Genomic DNA, 19,179 nt, shown 5'->3' on the forward strand with positions numbered 1-19,179 from the left:
AGAAGGATATAAGATATAAGCCGTACTGCAGCGGAACGTTTTCACTGAGCCATTTTCAGTTGATGTTGACACTGACATTTTTATTCAACAAACAAACAAATTGCAAGTTTACATCACCACATCTTGCAGAATTTACAGAAAAGAAACAATATCATGCAAACAAATGATTTTTATTTCCTCTTTTTGTCTTCGAAACACATCAGTAAAATAAGAGGTTACTTTTACATTCTTAATAATTTCAAATTTCAAATGTAAATCATGCTGTTTTCTTATCCGTTTCTCAGTCACAGGAAGCAACACAATTCACATCTCTAATACAAATATAAAATATATAAAATGTCGTGATAAATAACAGTTACTTCATAGAGCCTCATCTCCTGTGTGAGTTTGTGCAACACAGTAAACACTGAACTGATTTCAGACAAATTAAGCCACATGTTCTGCCGGTACATTCAATACGTACGTCTGTTTTACATTATTATTTTAAAAGGCTGTCATTTTCAAAGAAGATCATGATACAACTTTCATGTTTGCTCTGAAACATAACACAAGTCTTTTCTACTGCACACGAAGCACCATGAATATCATGTTGGAGCAGATTTCAGTCAATAAGCGATGGAGCACAGGACCTTATAGCAAAAGAATCAATACACTGTGATAATACGCTGTGATAAAAATGTAAAGCAGTGAAACCAGAGAGGCAATTACGTTTGATCACAGGTAGTCTATAATTAATTTAACGACATCCGCACAAATGGTTTCTATGGTTTCTTTGACACAGGAAATAATAAAGTGAATGATAAGATCGGTGGGGGTGTGTTGAGGGTGCACATGCTTTTGTGCATGTAAGTCTGTGCCTGTGTGTTTGTGTGATTGTGGGTGTGCATAATTTCCAACTCTGCAGAGTTCGTTTTCAAACCTCTATTATCCAGAGTGGTGCGGGAATATTTGGGTGCGAGATATTTTTTGTCATTTTGCAGCGACTTTAAACAGATTTGTGATCAGCTCAACCTGAATTTGAACCGAACCCAAACAGGCTGTGACGCTTCCTGAAAAGCGCGATGGTCTGCGTGAAGTGCAGCGTCGCCCTCAGTCAATCACGGTTGATTGTATTCATGTTGAAGAAGAGAAACGGCTTATTTCAGATCAGTGGCATTCAAGACAGTACAGACATGGAGCGGGATGAACTGCGGCACGGCACTGACTCACATCAGTGGGACAGAACTGAGCAAGTTCGTCTGACAATATACACACAAGCGTTTTCTTTTTTACCCTCAGTATTTCAAAATCACTCAACAAGCTGTCATCGCTTGTCAAAACTACACTCAGCGCTGATTAAAAGCATAGATTATTTTCATTAAAATACTCTAAGCGATCTTGCTCACTGGGATGATTGGCCTTGAGCCTCTTTCCGTTCTGCTCTTGTTGTTCGCCTCCTCGACATCTGTATTGTTGCCCCCTGAGGCGACCCGCCTGTGAGATGACAGCCGCGTCATGTGTACGAGGCAAGTGTTGTTTTCTAACTCGGCCTGTGTGATCGTACTTCGGCAGCACCGCTTCATACCCTGGCGGAGATGAATGGTGAACAGGCCGTAAGTGATGGGGTCAAGACAGGCGTTGAAGAGGCCGAAGATGAACAGCATGTGAGTCAGCGAGTGGGAAACCGTCTCCTCCATCTTCTCAGGGAACAGCCAGTACCACAGGCCCAGCAGGTAGTACGGTGTCCAGCAGATGATGAATGACGTCACGATGACAATGCTCATCTTGAGAGTCCTCATCCGAGCTTTGGGGATGTTGTTGTGAGAGCGGCGGAGATGGACGTCTCTGGACACCACTAGAAGGAAACAAACATCTTTGTCACGCACAACTTCTCGTGTGACAGCATACATTATTCGATTTTGGTAGAAAACACGAGACTCACAGTTCCCACGAGCCATGCGGCTGGATATCTCCACGAGGATTCGAGTGTAACAGAAGATCATGATGACCAGAGGCAGGAGGAAGAGGCACACGAAGGTGAACATGTTGTAGAGTGTCTCCTGCCAGTGCTGCACAAAGCTGCCGCGGGTGGTGCACTGGGTGAAGTTCTCTGGGACTGTGATGGTCACATTGTGAAATATAAACATCTGCGGGAAAAGAGGAGAATGGTGCTGCTTAGCAATGAACTCAGTTAGACAGACAGAATGGGTGCCTCATTGCTCCTCTGGGATCAGGCCTGTGACTTTTTAATGGATAACGTCTGCCATCATGATGTAAGTGCTGTCCATCCTATCATTTGAGTGTCACAGGGACAAACTACCATCCACACTCAAATTCACACCTACGCACAATTCAGAGCCTCCAAATAACCTAATTAAAAGCATGTTTTTGGAATGTGGGAGGAAGCAGCAGTACATAGAGAAGACTGACGCGGACATGGGGAAAACATGCAAACTCCACACAAACCACTTGTTCCTGTGAGGGGTCATTGTAACCACTGTAGCACCATGCCACTCATGCAGCGCCAATCACTTACATGCATCTTGGAGGAGACAGGAACAAAGGGAGGCTCTCAGACGAGCTGGGAATGAGGATCTACAGGTGCAGATTCAAAACGTTTCCCTCAATCAGAATGTGATTAATGATTCATCACCTGATTCGATGGGACAGTAAGAAGAATGGCTGCAGGGCTGTTGAAACATCTGTACTGTAATATTAACAATACTGTGTGACTGTAGAGGCAAGAACAACAACTATTGTTGATTCATAACATAGAGACATTACATATATATATATACATTCTCAAAAATTATTAGAATACGCACATAGATTTTATGCAGAGCAAATACAGCTAATTGTGACGACTAGCTCACACTGGATCTGTAGTGTGACTACCGCCCTATGGTTGAATGCCTCTGCCAACTAGTGAATACAATTTTAAATATAAAAGAGTGATATGAGGTCACCTTGACATTTGACAATTTTCCACAGAAACGTAATCAGTTCATCTTTGAGTCCAAGTAACAAAATATGAAGAAATTCCCGGAGGGCAGACATGAATTATCATGTCTAAGAAGCCAAAAAACGTTTTTGGCCTCAAAAATGTTTTGAGGCCAAATAGATTTTTGATCTTTGAGTACCCAACTCTAATCAGTTATTCTGTGAGTTAAAGTGAACATTTGTGCCAAATTTAAAACGATTCTCTCAGGCATTGTGTGAGGTCACACTGACCTTGACCTTTGACCTCCAGATCAGGTCATCCTTGAGTCAAAGTAAATGTTTGTGCCAAATGTAAGGAAATTCCCAATAGGTGTTCCTGATCTATCATTTTAACAAGGAGATGGGGTCACTGCGACCTTGACCTTTGGACCACCAAAATCTAATCAGTTCATCCATGAGTCAAAATGAAAATATCTACCAAATTTGAAAGAATTCCCTTCATGCGTTTGTGAGCTATCACGTTCACAAGGGAAAAACTGTGCTTTGAAAGGTCACAATGACTTTGATTTTTGACCACCAGAATCCACTGGTTTTCACTGGCCTGGCCTTAGACATATTTGAAATATTTTGAATCAAACTGTTGCACAGGCTGAAATGTGCAGAGCATTTAAATATATAGACATTCAGCCGTTATCACACTCTCACAGCTGAGGGTGTTCTTATCATTTTGAAATGAGATATGGGAGCTCTAATAGGCCGGCATAGGTTCAAATACGTTCCTGTAAAAAGATTGTCATGTTTCATTTTTCATTTGGCACAGAAACCCTTTTTCTGTATGTTGAAGATAACAACAACTATATTCATCATGGAGGAACGTTATCCCATGAGACTTCTGGGCTCTGCATTCACTGAGGGTTGTGTGCACGTCCAATCATTTGCTAAATTAAAATCCACTAATTGTGTTGCTTGCAGCCAAATGAAGCCATCCTCGAAGGGAAAAAACCCAATCCTGGTTTTCTTTCCAAAAAACGGATGCCTTTTATTGTTAATGAAAATGAGTTAAGACAGAAACTCAACGTATAGTCGGGTCGGGAATCGACTCGTCTTCATTACCTGTGTTCCCCTGATTCTCTGCTGAGGAAAACACACAAATTGGCAAATAAATTGCATCTGTAACTTCATGAAAAAAAGGCCACAGACTGAGACATTGTACCAAAATAAAAAATGCAAAACGTTAAGCATCTACAATGAGCATGCTTCAAAAATAGAATTGAAATCCAGCGAATGCAGAGGCCGCAGCTGTCCGCCCTCCCTGCAGGTGTCAAGGCTGAGTGTAAAACCCTTCAGGCTTGTTCCTGCAGTAACTTGTTTTCATGTTAACTTTTCTTCAGGAAAATTCTCTGTGTGAAGAGTCTTCTAGGTGAACACACTGAGTTATGCATGAACTATGTCTGTTACAATCTCAGCCAGGGTATAATGGGTGGGTTATGATTGTTCTTCTATACCTCTGGACGGGAGTTTTTCAAGGGACTTTGGGGGCCCCAGGCAAAAGAGGTGTGAGAGGCCCTACATTGAACCATTGAACAAAGTGCATGCAGTGTGAATCCCCACCACCATGTCAGGCCCATCATTCATACACATTTATACATTCTAGTCTTCAACCAAACCGGTAAAACCACAAAGCTTTTGGTTCGTGTCATGGGGCCTCGTCAGGGTCTTTCTGACCATGGTGGTGTTACAGTCTCCTGTCATAGAATTTAAAGAGGTTCTCAACTCAGGGCCCTGTCTGCTTTACCTCCACTGTTCCAATCCTTTAATGTAGCCTGTGACATGTGATAGACTAAGGGCTTTGTACATTCTCCCATGAGGCCGGTGTGTATCAGAGCCAACGTCAGTCAAGCACTCAGTACACTCTCAAGGCTGGAGTATAAGGTTTGATATTGGCACTTGTGTGCTCTCAGCCTCTGACCCTGACCACTAGATCAGTGGATCGTTAACAGTGTCCTTCTCAATGTTCACATCACACGTGTCTGTGTCCTGTGTGAATTTAAGACAGTCAACTCATTGGAAATGTACAAAGTTTGATTTCCTACATTTTGTGTCACATTTTTACGATGAACCATCGACCCTCATATCATTTCCAAATGGCAACTCGCCATGACGTCACCCACTGGTTTGTGAGCCACCATCTTGAAGCCTCGAGTTTGGCATTTTGGCATTTGAAACCAGAAGTAGCGGAGCGGCAGGAGCGGGAGGAGTGGGAGGTGAGCCTGACTGAGAGCTAAAGGACACAGCACACCCACCTCAATCAGCGACCTCCACTCATTGGATGCTCCTGCCTGTCAATCACACTGTATCAGCAGTCCAACGCATTCCACAAAGCTTTATCATCTATTTTACTCTACATGGGATCAGGATTTACTGAATGAGTATCAAGTCGTGTTGGAGGAGACTTGAAACTACAGATTGAGACTGTAAACTAGTGGAAAATGTTTACTGACTTTATGAATCAAGAGAGAATGAGTCATTTCCTCATAGACGTCTGTAGGAACAACCAGTTGAGTCGCCCTCTGCTGGTCATTTGAGAGAACACAGGTTTCAGGCAACCACTTTCGGGACCGTGGCCATTTTTATAAATAGTTATGTCACACAGGAAACACTGTTTTCGATTTGTTTTACTATTATTTATAACTATAGGCTACTCTACAACAAATATGATAGTGTCAGTGTAATCCGAGTTTGAAACCTTATATTTTGTATACATATCTGGGAAGCTTGACAGTAATTTTTTTTATTTAAACCCAGAAATGTCCAGGGGCTGTCAGTGTGTATTCTATATTAACATTTTGAAAATTGTATGTAAACAAAAGAAAGCAGGAATGGAATAACTGTACAGATCCAGGCATCAAGTCACTCAGAGGGGCAGATCATGACACCGTGTGTATCTACATGTTTTATTCATGATTTGCCGCTGCAGGCAAAAATTTTGCTTCAATAAATTACACAGCTGCAAGCAAGAGGACAATTCGCTGCTAAATTTCAAAATTGGTGTATTCAAAGCTTCACCCAACCCATTGATGCTGCTGACGTACTTGAGAGCCAGTGGAGCTTGGACACGGCAGAAAACCTACAAACTACAGCAATATAAACATCACGGTTGTTCCATTCCTATACTATTTCGTCTTTTGTAGCTTAAGGCTGGATAAATCATCTAATCTCACTCTGTATGATGGTATCATATTCTATTCATATCACTGAGGCTACTGTGTTTGCACTGAATCAGGTGTCTAAACCCAAGATCCCAGGTGTACATCGCTGCACCATTCAATCAACTGGAAAGATGTACTGTATTGTTGATCTTTGAATGAACACAATATGCTATGCACAAAATAAACTTTCCAGGTTGTATTTGGAGAGTCAAAGGCTGACATCACTCAGCAGGTCATCCAGTCCAGAGGGAAGTGTCAGAATTCAATAAAATGAAAGCTGCATCCAGCAATAAAACATGGGATTTTCACACCCTGATATATTTTACAAAAAAAGTCTGAGGGTGTGATTCCTTTGAAAGCCTTCATCTTCAACCTGTCACTCACTGTCAGTCAGGGCAGATTCAGGGTTTATGCCATGGTTTTGTACAAACAAACTGGAATGTGCTGTGCTGAACCTGAGGAAATGTGTAGAAAAGCATTAAACATCTAACCTGTGCGCACACTTTATAGTCCCCAATCAATCTTAACTTATTATAACAATGTCATTTTATAATAAAGACGTCATGACATAATTTATACCATTTGACGACAAATAATAAATTAAAACAAGCTGTAAATAGTTTCCCGTTATTGTTTGCAAAACTTGATGCATTACTACACAATTGGAATTTTCTGATTTCATAGTGATGTCATAATGATGTAACTTCTACAATATGATACGCAGGTTTTGATCTATATAAGCCTTAGGTCATGTACCCAAACATGCAGAGATCCCTTGAAAACCGCTTTTCTTTTACCTTGTATGACTTAATTATCTGACTTGGTAGTGACTTTTCATGATGCCACTTATATGACACATGATTGGGAATAATTGTCTGATCAATATAAGATTTAGATGGTTTCTCTAGCTCAATTATTAGCAGAGATTTGTTGCAAAATGTTTTTCGAACTATATTTTTCTTTAACTTCACATTTGAAGGTGGGTTGGTTGGTTGTTTTTATCTTATTTGTTGAAATCCTCTTCCCATCCTGATAGCCATGAATAAATCAAAAAGGTAATGATCTGGATTTACACTTTCAAGTAAAATCCGGAATCTACTCTGTAGAGTTAAGGAAGCTTTAATTGCACAACTGATCTCAATGATTCATTTTCCACATCATTTAACAATTAACATTAACAATCCTGGACTCACATGATCTTATTCAGTTTGCAATTGTGGGCTCTAGACTGTAATTGTCACTTGTTTGCCGCTGCCACTCCATGAATGAATGCCTTGGTCAGACGTTGGATGCTGGAGGGTCTCCAGCTGCCTGCACAGTGACTCTCATCATACAGGTGCAACGCTCGGAATGGAGAGAGAGCGACATTCAGAGAGGATTACAGGAGGAGGTGAGATATGAGATATCCACTGTTATTTTAACACTCGCTTCCAGCTGCTGGGAAATTACAGGATTACAGGATATGGTTTTTAGCTAATAAAGTGAAAGCAGAAAGTCAAAACCCTCCCAAGAGTGATGTGGGGGAGTTAAGGGTGAGACAAAGGGAGTGCATTAGGGGCAATTGATTATAATATCAATAATCATCACAGTATATGTCTTATCGATATATTGCCTCCTCATTGTCTGAGCACAGTGAGGAGGTAAAACACATCAATTGATCGACCTCAGATCTGTAAAATGTTTTGCCGTTTTTCAAGTGTCTGTGATTCTCTGCTTATAAAGAAGAGTTTAAAACTACGACCTTCACTCAGGAGCAAAAAATCTGTCTTTTAACCTAAAAGAAACAGTTAGTCGACATTTAGCAGGATAATTATCGATATAAACTGATGTGAACATTTTTTATAAATAATTTATAGCCATATCACCATGCCCTGCCATTAATCATCACATTACACAATTTATTCTGTATCAAAGTAATTAAAGTTCATGGGAACTATTATCAGCCAATTCAATTTGCTAATATGCAAAAAAAAATGTAAGTAGCTACAACAGCTCATATGATGGGCTTTTATGTGAACTTGTTCCAGCGAGTTGTTTTATTTTTGGTTCTCAAATACGTCTGCATATGCTGGTGCATGTTTCCATCTCGCAGATGAGGAAAAACATTTTACATACCAAAGTCTCATTTTACTCCGAGCCGATAAAAAACAATAGAAGGACAAAAAGCTCTTCACAGAGAGAAACTCAGGAGATCCAGATGGGATTTAAATCACAGAAAGAGCAGCCAATTCACTGAATCACAAAAGGGAAATTGTTGTTGTATGTATTATTATGACCTGTAGCCACAAGTTGTAACCCTCACATTTGACTTACTTTTGGCCTGTTTTACACCCACATTGCACTCACACAAACACATTACTTAGAGGACTGAATTTTATTTTTTTGTTGGAAATACATTGGTTCAATCTAGAGCACACATTTAGTTAACTTTTGTATGTTCAACATTAAGTTACCGAGGCTGAGGGCGTTTCCTTGCTTCCACTGCCGAGGTCATTGGGGACCCTTATTTTGAAAATCCACTCATGCCTCTCTATTCTGTCACAGGTGATAATGTTTAAAGCTCAGGTAAAATCGCCACACCGCTCTTAAAGCAAGGGTGAGGATCCTCACGCCTCTGCAATGCACACAACCTGCAAGACAATTTGATCCAGTGTGCCTATAGGGTTGGACGTCATAAACTAATCTCGGACGTCATTATAACTGGACAGAACTTGATGAGTCGCGGGGAAATATGTGCTTGGATAAAGTTAACGCACATCGGCAGGATTGAGGTGTTGAACAAGCTGCTAATCACAAGGCTGCAGACCGAAGGTAAAGGTGATGAAGGTAAGTTCAAGGTAAGTACTGAGCTAATTGCATAGAAAAATTAAAAACCTTACTCAGAAGAATTCATGAAAGAGCCTTGCTGCCACTGCGGCTGTTAAAAACAAAACTTAAATGGCATTCAAAGGTAAGAAGAGGTCCCCTGCCTCGATGAAACCAGTCTAAATGAGAGTTTATGTATAAAACACCCTGTTTATGTCATGACTGTATTCTTCTATGGTCTAATGAAAGATCTCTTTTGATGTAGAGGTAAAATATGTTACTTTCTCAAGAATACAGCCTGAATAAATGATCTGATCCTGTGACCTTCCGCAGTAGAAACAAGGAAAGTGGCATGCGGTGTGTGATCAACATTCAGTCGAGTGCTCCAGGAAATCAATTATAATCCAGCTGGTGGACATACCCATGACCTCTACATGCGTATTAAAATGTTATCCCCCTATTATCCCCCCCGTCCTGTTCTTCATCATAGTCCAGTCTAACAAAGCCCTCGCTGCAAAGGCCAGGAGCATGAATTGGACTGTGTTCAGACAGGTAGTGGCACAGAATGAATACAATGGAAGGGGCGTGTGACGCCGTGTGGTGCTGGCAACCAGTGAAAGCATGTGGTCCAGTTTGAGGACAGTGTTTTACGCTTTCACATGAGCAGTGATGGTCTCTGTCTTTAAAATTTCCCAAGTGCAGTTACAGACTAAACACACACACACACACCACTCACTTACAATATGCTTTTCTCACTCTCCTTTAGCTCTGTTTTGGTCTCCACCAACTCCTCTGGAAAGTGCTGCTCTCTTCAGCTGCTCCACTATGTTTAACAGATATCAGAGGCTTTTTGCTGAAAAGGGCAACAATGGTGAGCTGGTGACACTGAATGGAAAAGGCAAATTCTAGAACTCGACAGATTTAACGATTGACCGATAAAATGCAGCCAATATGAGCCTCGTGGATATGAATACTTTTATCTTTATATTTCACATTGAAATGTTTATTTTCATCAGGTTCTGTATAGGTAGTTGTATTTGTGTGTTTTTTTATACTTATTTACAACAAAGTTTAGATTAAACTGTAAAATATCGAGCCTCAATGACATCTTGTGAATCATTGAGAAAAAAATTCTAATCTTGCCAATATCAAATCAGCCGATATATCGTCACCATAAATCTTTGACTCTCTAATAGTGGTATCACCATCTGCCCCAAAAATCCTTTTCAGTCGGGCTCCAGTAAATTCACAAACAATTTCTTAACAAAAAGTTAAATTTTGAGCTGAGGAGCACAGCAAAGTCACATTTTATTATTCAGAACTTTCACTTTACGCATATTGTAATAATGTCCTCCATTGTTAATATGAAAGTGCTCGTTATAGCCAATTTAACCATATTCCTATGATTGCTGTTTGTGTCTTGAGCTCATTCTAAGATGCAGCACTTATCCAAGACAGCGTTAAGGGCTTTGTTCCAATCCAATACAGAGCATAAAGGATTGAGACATAACTCTTTGCCTTTCAAAAATCCTTTGCAGAAGCCTTCCAGCAGGAAGAGGTTTCTAAGAGGTCAGTGGTTCTTTCTGGATCCCTGCTGTGGAGGTGTAGAGATGCAGAGAGAAGTTCTATATCCAGAGATCATTAGAATTAGAACACCCGTCAGCCAGTCGCGCTGTGAAACTACTGCAGTGTTTCTTCCACTTTTGCATTGTACGTCAGTCATAAGAAGGCACAGTTAATCTTTAGTGGGTTGAACTTCATAAAGCAGAAAATACAGTAGGTTACACATACTGATACTTGTTTTAATATTTACAGCCACCGTCTCTGCTGCATAAGAAAAGGCTTCGGATGCACAGCAGCAGGAGCGGCAAGGACAGGGATGTTTATTCCTTCTCGCCTCTTTAAAATAAACAGGGAAGCCTTCAAATTTCCATGACAGTCTCTTTCCTGTCACCTCTCCTATATCTCAGTTTAGACTCTGGGCTTATTTTTGTGGCAGATTGAACATATTCTAGGGCCAGCCCAACGGTGCATACCAAAAAATAGAATATATGCCTTGAGCAGCAGGTCACTGTTTCTATTACTATCAAATAAAGGCAAAAAAACTGAAATATTTTAGGAGATTAACACAATTTAATGCTAATTACCAAATTTATAAAAGATTGCCACCCAGTGTTTCAAACCGTGCAGGGCCAGTGGTGACGTAGAGTCAAATCTGCTGAAACTTAACCACCACATTTTCAACCATTCAGAGACGTCCCCACTCCTCTCCTGCCCCTTGGCTGTCTTTCTTATGCACACACACGACACTTCTGTCCCAAAAGTGTGTATTGATATCTTGAATAACTTAGATTTAGCAAGCCAGTTGCTATGACGTCTCTACCTCTCTTTCGCTTGCTCATGCACACACACACACTTGTGTACTCAGACTGGGTAAAAACAACATACCTTGGTCTTCGTGAACAGAAATGTACGTGTTTGTTTGAGTGGGGAGGTGAGACGCTTGTGGGGCGACAATTTAATGCCAGGTGTGAAAGCACGAACTCAGAGTTGTCCATTTGTGATCGGATCACAAAAAAACCACATGTTAATATCAGGTGTGTACGGGGCCAAAGAGACGGGAGCTCAAACCAAGTGTTTCAGAAAGAGGCTGAAAAGAGGAGCTGCAGTAATGGACACTTTGAGGAAAGAGATGTGTTTTCTCAACATAAATGATTTCAAGTAATAATCCAAATTAAAATCCTGAGCCTGAATATGAACATAATGTCTCCTTTTAAAAAGAAAAGTCTAATTCAGGCCACATCAAATGCCTTTGTCACTGTTGTGCCACAATGTCTGCATCAACACTTATAACTCTCCACAGTGGCCGTGAAAATAATTACTGAAACATGCCAAACTCTGTGGGATCCGTGAATAGTGGCAGTTGAGGCGATTCTAACCTCATTGAGCAGCAACAGTAATTGCTTAACAGTGATTCAATACAACACAGCAGTGGAAAAAGTATGAATGTGAAGCCCACAGCATTCAATTGGTCTTATTTGGCAACTCTGGGGAGGGGGAATGTTTTCCAGTAAATCTTTGAATTTATTAGATATGACTTACTGCTGCAAAGACATCAACAGACGTCTCATATCAGTGGTAGAACATGTGCAGCCCCCTAAGTCTTAACCTCACACTTGTGTTTCAGTGAAAGTGCTTATGCTCTGAATAAGAATTTAAATAACCTATGTGATGGAAATTGGTCAACAAACGAGGTTCTGAGACAAGTTGTCTTTGTAAGTTTACTAAGGATCACACAGCCAAGGTGAAGGTTGCAAGTGAGATTAAGTGTCTGTGCTCATATTTAAGTGGCTCTGTGTGGGTTACCTCCTGACCCAATAACACGCAGGGCGGGGGGGGTGTGTGAATGTATTATGTGTCTGGAACATATAGTCTTTAAAGGTGTGACTTATAGGCTGCATCCTAAATGTGTCCGCTGAGTTCTTGGAACAAAGGACAAACAGTCCAACCACAGAGTAAAGCAGAGGTCACTATATAATTCAGGTGACCTCAGGATCAACATCTGCAAGACATGAATAGACAATGGGCTCACATCCTGGACAGTGGGTGAACCATAAAGTTTGGGTCGAGCTGTACCCTAGAAGGAAATGTCTGCTGTAAGCATAAACTAAGAAGTTATTAAGTAAATTTCCATTACACCTGTACTCACAAACAAATGGTAGAAGTATGTTTCAACATCCTCTTGTTCTCAGTTCTTCAGCCAAAATGTCTCCTCCATTCCAATTAGCAAATGAAATGCTTTGTTTCATTTAAACATCGATGGACTGATAGCTGTGGTCCCACCATGTATTATAACATCACACAGCATGTTTGCTTTCCGTTAAGTGGTGAATGACTCATCTCTCTCCATCTCTTTATTTTACAAAGAAGCCTCTGCATTTTACGCCCTAGGACCTTTTATGATAATTGTGCACTCCATGACTTGCACATAGATTCTGGACAGTATAATCATCGTATTACAGCTGTGGGCAAGACAATTACTGCCTGTGCCACACAGGGATCACATGGGATCATTACTATGATGCTGGGAGTGACTGCAGCTAAGATGGAAGTTTGACATTGTTATAGAGCGATAAAGTCTGCAGCAGCATGAAAAACTGAGGTTCAATTCCTGTTTGAAAGGAATCAAATAGTCTTGTTCATTTGAAAAAATGTATTATAATTGGAAAAACTAGAACTTTGAGAAATACATTTCAGTATTCCCACTCGTAATGATAACAACAATAACAGTAATAATATTTTTTTTTATATATTTGAGGTCGGGTCTTTAGATTATAGATAGATATTTCTTTCAGTTTTCAATTTAGAATTCAATAACACTTTATTTTTCAAACGCTGCAAGAAACAGCTCTCTGTCAGCTCTTCTGCTTTTTACTCAGGATTATCCAATGCATCTAGTTAAGGACAATTTTGTTATCCAAAATTCACTGAAATTTTGTTTTAAAAAGATTAAAATGGTGCTTCAAGCTCCTATTTGTTTTAACCATCATTTTATTCCATCTCAATCTGATCAGGCCTTTATTTACTGGAAGGATAAAGGACTGACTACTATTGCAGACTTGTACATAAATAGTCATTTTGCATCCTATATGGAGCTTAAAGAAACCTTCTCCCTACCTCAAGCTCACTTTTTCTGTTACTTACAAGTTAGACATTTTGTTAAAAATGATATAAAAAACGTTGAAAACCCACCAAAGGAACACTCTTTAATGAAACAACATCCTAATTCTAAACATTTTGTTTCAAACTTTGTGACACTATTTGCTAATGAGTCTGTTGTTTCATCAGAACATATAAAATCTGCCTGGGAGGCAGATCTAGGTGTAGAGTTGACAAGATGTGGAGGGAGGGGATGGAGAGGATCCATTTGGGCTCAATTGATGCCAGGTTGCAGTTGATTCAATTTAAAGTCATGCACAGATTACATTATTCCAAAGACAAAATTCATATAATTTATCTTAATGTATCTGTTGTATGTGACAGATGTAAATCTTCTCAAGGCTCTCTAGGTCACAGCTTTTAGTTTTGTCCTAAGATTGTTCCCTTCTGGCAGGATATTTTAAAATGGTATTCTAAAATGTATGAACTACAGATTGAACCTGATGCACTGGTTGCCCTGTTTGGCTGCTCTGTAGCTTATCTTGCACTGCCACAAACTGTACAGCAGACCCTTATGTTTGGTATGCTAGTTGCAAAGAGAATAATACTCAGCGAATGGAAAGCTACCAGTGCTCCTTGTTTCTCCAGATGGTTAATGGAACTGGTTTCAGGGATACATCTTGAGAGGCTTCAGAACAACACGCATGGTTTTCATGAAAAATTTGAGAGCACTTGGGGCCCAATTTATAGGCACCTTAACTTTCCGGAATGACACCCCAAATTTTGGGCGATACCCATTCTGGCTTTTCCTCGCCATATGGTTTATTTAGTGTTTTATTTACTGATTGATTAAATAATATAGGCTGTAATGCTGTAGCTTATCTCTGTAGAGTCTGGCTTCTTTCCTTTTCTTTTTTTGTCCTTTGTGATTATTGTCTTTTATGCTTTGTTTGTATTGCATGTTTCGTCTTATTTTTTTCTTTGTGAAGATAAATATAATTTAAAAAAAACTTCAAATTCAAATTAACAAAAGAATTGACCCTGATTTGGCTAAAAGAAGAGAAAGTTGCACTGTTAATACAAATATTGTGTTTGAGTAGAAAAAACTTGGTGAACTAGCTCAGTTTTTATCAATCTGTTCAATCTGTACTTTCATTTATCATATCTTTATAAAAAACCACAATGACCCATTCACACATTATAACACACATACACATAAGTGACAGCTACTTGGAAAACTACTTTGACAGTCTTTTCTGAGCATGAGAGGTAGCAGAGTCCCAGATTTGCTACCAGATTGCACTGGATTGCTCAGGGAAATAAACCTGTTCAATGAACCTGATCTTCAGTCAGTCTGCCAACACCAGCTCTCATTTTCTTTGACACAAAAGATTAAGTTGATGTGACTTGTCCTTATTGAGTTCCTGTCGAATACATCAAGTGCTCACATTGTTTAAGAGCACTCACAATAAACAAGTTATTCTAAGTATTGCATATTTACAATAATTATCTCATTATGTTTATTTTATACAATTCTTCAAAGGAAAAGAGTTTGAATGTATTTTTAAAATAAACTCAAGTGATTATATCCGACAATGGAGAGGTTACCTCTGTAATTGTAGAATATGAACTCATTCTGATGTTGTTAAAAACCTATACATTGGACGATCTCTGTGTCCTCAGCTCCAACTCTGTTCTCGACAAGTTCATAAATAAATGAGAGGTTTTGCAGTTCGATCTTTACTTCCTTGACCCCGGTGTGGTTCACTAACCTGCACTGAGGTTGATATAGATCTTGAAACCTAGCTACTTGGTTATTACAAATATTTGCAAACCTCCTGAAACACTGTCAGGACAGTGATCCATGGGCGACATCCTGCACCTGATCGGAAATTCAATCTGATACATGTGAGCAGCTGCCTTGTTTGTGCTCAGCAGTTACGACCAGGTCAAGTACTGTTTTCTTGTTTAGCAAATGGGGATTTGAACCTTGGGATTTGGATCTGGTGGAGCAAATCATTTAAATGAATGTTAAGTTGTGTTTCCCCATTTTCTGTTGTTTTTTTGGTCAGTTGGTTGGTTTGTCAGCAGAACTACACACAAACTTATGTTCTGATTCCATAAAACCTGGTGTACAGATTGGACATGGACAAGATAGAAGTTAAAATGTTGAACAAAGAGGCAAAGCTAAAAAAAAAAATGTTCTTCAATTTTTGTTTCTTATATTCGCTTATTTCCTCTAAAGTAATTCATGGTTCTTGATGGAAAAAAAGCAGGCATTTTTAATGCACTGATGCTTGAATGTGTGCAATGTGATGCAAATCCAGATAAAAATCTGGATCTTTTGGATATATATGTAATATCATAGAGGGAGTGTTTGGCCTTCGCAGAGGTATGTGTCATTCTAGTTTAATAATGACTTCAAATTAATAAATTAAAATCTGACTCTTTGAATGCAACAGGTGATGGCAAAACACATCTTTTAAGATGCTTTGTTGTAGAAGCACAGTTATACTTATTAAGGAGCAAGCAGCGCTGCAGACTCCCACAGCATATTTTTCATGTTACATGAGATTTTTTGGCCTTAATTACCTGAATGTTTTTTGTTGAATGTCTTTTCATTCTGCAGACTAAACAGAAAAGTAATTCACCGTCATCCCCCTTTTCAACAAAACTCAGCACGATGGATTTCCTTTTGAAAAGAGGAAGGCACAACCACAGCTGCTCTCTACTTTCCGCTGTCATCCTCCTGCCAGTGAACAGTGATGTGAAAGGTGAACAATCAGCAGCTCTTATGTAGACAGAAGCTTCGTATTTGGTACAGAGAAGGAATCTGTATGATTTTATAATTGGAGGGTGGCAGAACATGAACAATCTTAAATCCAGCCCCAGAGACACCTTCCATTCAAAAGAAATCCAAACCCAAGAGCTGAGCCCAGACACCCCAGGTAGTTGTGATGAGGCAACCTGCAAACAGTGTCGAAACAACACTGCTTTCCAAAAGGAAACATATTGGAAACACAGACAGAAGAAACTAAAAGCCAAAGTAGATGAGAGTGTAGAGTCTCTGAGATGATTAGGTAGCAGAATTCCAACTGTTCAGAAAGCAGAGGCAGATCCTGAACGTAGACTGTGTATAAAGATGGACGAGACATTTCCACTTCCACTTACTATCCTGAAATGAAGCCAAAATATCCCAGATATGAACGCTGCCATCTCACACATTTGGAGCCAGATTCTGCGCCGTAGCGATGGAGCCGTAGTATCGAGGTCACACCGACACACAACTTCTGGTTTCACTTTCTTTAACGTTGCAAATTTCATAAATTTCTCAGGGAGTAATTCATGGATCTTAATGAATAAAACAGAAACAGTGAGGGAACAGATGTGTGTGGTTAAATTAAAGGGGCCTGCAGGGCTTTGTTGGATGTGTGCGCTCTACTGAGAACCATTAGTTCATTTCCATACTTCAATGAGTTCACTGCACCTGAAAGTCAATATCATACTAATACAGATAATGGTGTAGCTTGTAAATAGATCTTAGTCTTGTTTTATCGATCGTTGCCTGTTGCTGTGCACTTTGCTGAAATGGGTGACTTGATGTTTTAGAAGCTTTCATGTAAAAAAAAGATTTGAACGTGTCTGACTTTTTACCTGGGGGAGTGACAGGATCACACTCATGGTCCAGGCCACGGTCAACATGATTTTGCTCTTCCTCTTGGCCTCGCTGATGCCCAGAGGGTTGAGGATGGCGGACTGTCTGTCCAGGCTGATCACCACGGTGACGAAGGCGCACGAGTACATGGCCACCAGCTTCATGAACATCAGCAGCCTGCAGGCGACGTCCCCCGCCTGCCACTGCACCGTGATGTTCCACACGGCGTCCACGGGCATCACGATGAAGGTCACCAGCAGGTCGGCCACCGTCAGGTTCATGATGAGGATCCGGACGTGGGACTTGCGCTTGCCGCCGGTGCCGGCCGCCCACAGCACCACCAGGTTGCACACGGCGGACACGGCGCACAGGGTGAAGGTGATGATGACTCTGGCTTTGGCCGCGGTGGAGAAGGTGGGCAGCTGGAGCGCGTCTCCGTCTGCGCTCTCGTTGCACACGGAGGTGGCTCCCTGGCAGCTGCCATTCACCGCTGGGTCCGTCAACTGGTGGAACATAATGAGACACCGGCGCCTGGATGATGCGCAAACACAAGCAAGTCAATAACCGGGGGTATTCCTGTAGACTGTGTTTTTTTCAATTTTTTTACACCAACTGGAACAACTGTGGAAACTGAGAAAAGAAAGAAATGATGTGTCGCTTTTTATTCTCCACTGGATCAGTGATTGTTTTGTGCCACAAGGAGCAGATGCTGTGCGTAAGAGGCGCATCCTTAAAACAAGAGGAATTCCTGAAGCACGCAGCTTTAATCACTAATACCAATATAGGCACCGCATTGTACAGCTTTTTATTTCTCATTATTGCTGCATAACTAAACAGAACAGGTGAAGAACAAACTTACAGTCATAATAATAATACACAAAGTGCTTCTCTGCTTCCTCTAATTAAACATTATTTTTTAAAAAGGAGACACGCAAAAGAAATCTTAATGAAACGAGTTCATCCTACAGATAAAAATAGCGTACCTGCAATTAGGAGCGGAGCTGACAGCGGAGCGTTAATGGAGATGTCAGTGCGCGTGTTCCTGCTGCAGCAGACACTGCAGCTGTTGCTTCAGTCCACTTCATTCCTGCGCTCTGACGCGCAAGAAGCCATTTGGTTTAATCCGTCAATGAGCCATGCCCCCCCCCCCATCCCCTCTTCTTTGACAGGTGAAACGCATCCCAAAAAAAAATCCCCAAAACGGAGAAGCAGAGAGCCTCACACCACCAGCCCTGCTGCTGCAGAGGCATTTGTCAGCAAATCCGAAAAAATCCAATCAGACTTGTTTTTGTTTTTTTCTGGATGTGGTGGAGGAGAATTGGCTCTGGAGACAGAAACAATGGCCCATTCATTTCACCTGATCTCTGAACAACTTCTCCTGAGACAATCATTCAGTGTTTATTTGTCTGGAGCAGAGCACAAGATGAATCTCCCTTCAGTTTTTCCTCTCTCAGTCAGTTATGTGCTACAAGATATTTCACGCAACACTGGGTGATAAGAAACACTTGTATCTGTGGTGTCGAAGAATTTTAAGCCTTTTGCACTCTTTGCTCCTGGACCAGGACAGGAAAGAAACAGTTTTTTACCTACAGTAGCCTATGATAAAAATAAAATCACAAAAATTGTATTCATATCGCGCTTTCATGCTTTTTGATTTTCCCAAAAATAGAATCGAATTCTAATCACAAACAATGAAACCCCCCCTTGGAAATTTTGTAGACCCAATGCTCTTTATGTGAAAATGAATTTGCAAACACCAACAACACAGAAGAATCCACATGCAGACTCCACACAGACATGAACAACAGTCACAGTAACAACAGCCAGAGAATATAACAAAGGTTTCCAGTTTGCTTTTGGAAGCTAACACAGAGGGGACGGATCACATGTTTTCAGAAATAAAGGAAGATACAACTTGAACATCAAAGCTGA

The 19,179-nt window shown here is 40.5% G+C and overlaps 1 protein-coding gene across 1 annotated transcript; it reads right to left on the minus strand.

The window, feature by feature from the left end:
* Positions 1-231: 231 nt before the first annotated feature.
* On the minus strand, positions 232-17,762 carry gnrhr4 (gonadotropin releasing hormone receptor 4). Its single transcript, XM_035157048.2, has 3 exons — positions 17,247-17,762; positions 1,922-2,126; positions 232-1,834 (listed from the first exon to the last, which is right to left on the minus strand). Exons 1-3 carry the CDS (start codon positions 17,760-17,762, stop codon positions 1,368-1,370), a joined length of 1,188 nt encoding a protein of 395 aa, XP_035012939.1. The 3' UTR covers positions 232-1,367.
* Between the last annotated feature and the right edge of the window lie 1,417 nt (positions 17,763-19,179).

This window comes from Hippoglossus stenolepis, chromosome 5 (assembly GCF_022539355.2).
Source record: "Hippoglossus stenolepis isolate QCI-W04-F060 chromosome 5, HSTE1.2, whole genome shotgun sequence".
In the NCBI taxonomy this organism is placed as follows: Eukaryota; Metazoa; Chordata; class Actinopteri; order Pleuronectiformes; family Pleuronectidae; genus Hippoglossus; species Hippoglossus stenolepis.

Excerpts from the sequence above, each read along its gene's own strand:
- gnrhr4 (XM_035157048.2), bottom strand. The coding sequence starts at position 17,762 with ATGTTCCACCAGTTGACGGACCCAGCGGTGAATGGCAGCTGCCAGGGA. Across the intron at positions 2,127-17,246 it reads TGATCCTGTCACTCCCCCAG|ATGTTTATATTTCACAATGT; the intron begins GTAAAAAGTCAG and ends CTTTTCCCGCAG. Across the intron at positions 1,835-1,921 it reads CCGCATGGCTCGTGGGAACT|TGGTGTCCAGAGACGTCCAT; the intron begins GTGAGTCTCGTG and ends GTTTCCTTCTAG.